This window comes from Pteropus vampyrus, unplaced genomic scaffold (genome assembly GCF_000151845.1).
Source record: "Pteropus vampyrus isolate Shadow unplaced genomic scaffold, Pvam_2.0 Scaffold60, whole genome shotgun sequence".
Lineage (NCBI taxonomy): Eukaryota > Metazoa > Chordata > Mammalia > Chiroptera > Pteropodidae > Pteropus > Pteropus vampyrus.
The window spans coordinates 482808-484883 of NW_011888841.1; the positions used below are offsets into that span (position 1 = coordinate 482808).

At 38.2% G+C, this 2076-nt stretch overlaps 1 protein-coding gene across 1 annotated transcript in view; it reads left to right on the forward strand.

Annotated features, from left to right (window-relative positions):
- The window catches only part of CDC42BPA (CDC42 binding protein kinase alpha), a 280756-nt gene that overhangs the window by 211350 nt on the left and 67330 nt on the right, over positions 1-2076 (forward strand). Inside the window, 2 exon segments of the mRNA XM_023531028.1 lie at positions 4-43; positions 1127-1132. Of these exon segments, the coding sequence (XP_023386796.1) occupies positions 4-43; positions 1127-1132 (46 nt within the window).

Sequence of the window (2076 nt, forward strand, 5' to 3'; positions counted from 1 at the left end):
TCTTTGATGGTGGGTTTGATAAGACAGGGCTGTTCCTGTGAAGGTAAGAACAAAATGGTAAGAAAATGTGGCTTTAGAGCCCTAACACTCACTACCTAAACTGTAATCAGTAATGTTATTCTCTTTAAAAAGCATATAAATGTTTGTTTACTTAATCATTTACTTTTCTTTGGATAACAGGAATTTTGCAGAAACTAGACAGACGCTTTAGAAACTTTTTTCAGGGGAGATATATTTAAATGTTTCATTCACCTTTGTTTCATTGCTCAGATGGTTCTGAAACCATTAACCTATGTGACAGAGACATGAAGGTTATCCTTGAATCTATTCATTGAGTTTTAACTTTTTTAATTTATTAGAGAAGTTATTATCTCACAGTAGGCAGTGCAGTATCTTTTCAGAAATATTAAATGTCTGTTCCCATGCCTCAAAAGATATTTTATTTCTAGTGTTAAGAGCAGAGGTTTTTCCCTGCCTGTCGTTGATTAATCCATCACATGTTCATGGAATGCCCGCTCTGTGCTCCTGGGCACCAGGGACACAGTCGTGGGTGGGGAGAGACAGCCCGTCCTCGGACCCTCAGGATCTGAGATATGGAGGTCAGGGGTCATTGAACAGAAAGGAAAGTATATTTGTTTTGGCAGCACTTTATTTTTCCTAAGACTTCTGAAATGAAAATGATTTAAATTAATGGGATGTATTATTTGTGTATATTTTAGAAATACACTTTTTAAAAATCAAATGAGACTTGCTACTGTAATAGTGCCTCATATGTTATTTGCCATATATTGTACATATAATATGAAGAAGATAAAGAAATAGTTGCTAATTCAAATTCTAATACTAGTTGCCATTTCTCGCTGTTGGGGTTGGAAGGGACCTCGAAGGGAAGGTCATCGGTCTACAGCAGGCGAGTGTTCCCTTTGTAGCATAACTCGTAGTTGGCCTGAATTTGAATACTTTGAATAGAGGGGAAATTAACAGCATCCAGGCAATGCGTTCTTTGTTTGGTTAGTTCTCACAACCAAAGTGGAAGATCCAGACTGAATTAACTAGTTTGTTAGAGGCATGGGCTGAGAGCCAAAGAAAATGGCCAGGTTGAAAACAGAGATTTGAGAGTTTTGAGTGTGTGAAGTGATGAATGTGGATGGCATTATCCAAGAAGTATGTGTAGAGTGAAGCGAGACCAAGTATGAGGACAGGACCCTGGGAAACGCGGTCAATGGGAAGCAAAAAAGGTGAAGATGACAGAGTAATCTGAGAAGGCGTGGCCCGCACCACCGACCTGGAAGGCGGTCGCGAAGCCAAAGAAGAAGAGAATGGGGATGATTTTGAAGCCTTGCCTCATTTAGGAACTTAGCCAGCACGGTTGACCCTTAAACAACACAGGGGTGAGGGGTGCCAGCCCCCCTGTGCCCTCGAAAATCTGTGCGACCCAGCAAAACTTAACTAGTATGCGTGCTGTCACCCTGAAGCCTGACCAATGACAGTCGATTAACACATATTTATATGTTACGTGTATTATATACTTTATTCTTACAATAAAGTTAGAGAAAAGAAAATGTTACTAAGAAAATCATAAGGAAAATACATTTACAGTATTTATTGAAAAAATTCACGTATAAATGGATCTGTGCAGTTCAAACCCATTTTGTTCAAGGTCAACTATACTCATAAATGTCATTTTAAAATATGTTTATCTGAAAGAATCCTGGCAGCTACTTGGCTTTAGGTTCCTTATCATTTTTTATGCATCAGAATAATATGCAATATCATAGCAGGAATTTTTTAGATCTTCTCGACTCTATTTCCTTCTAGAGTCTCATATCATGAAATTTTGCCAATCTCCTCTTCAAACCCTTTGAAGCCTACCCTGTAAAGCTGTGGGGACACATTAGACTATGCACAGGCTTTCCTAATTGTTATGATAATGTGGTTTCAGCCTTTAAGATTCCTGTCATTTTTATTCCTGGTTGATTAAAATCAGATTCAGTGTAGGATTTTTATTTTGGTGCTTCCACTGCCTTTTGGAAGTGAGATTTTTGCTCAGTGAAACAAGTTATAACTTGTTAGACT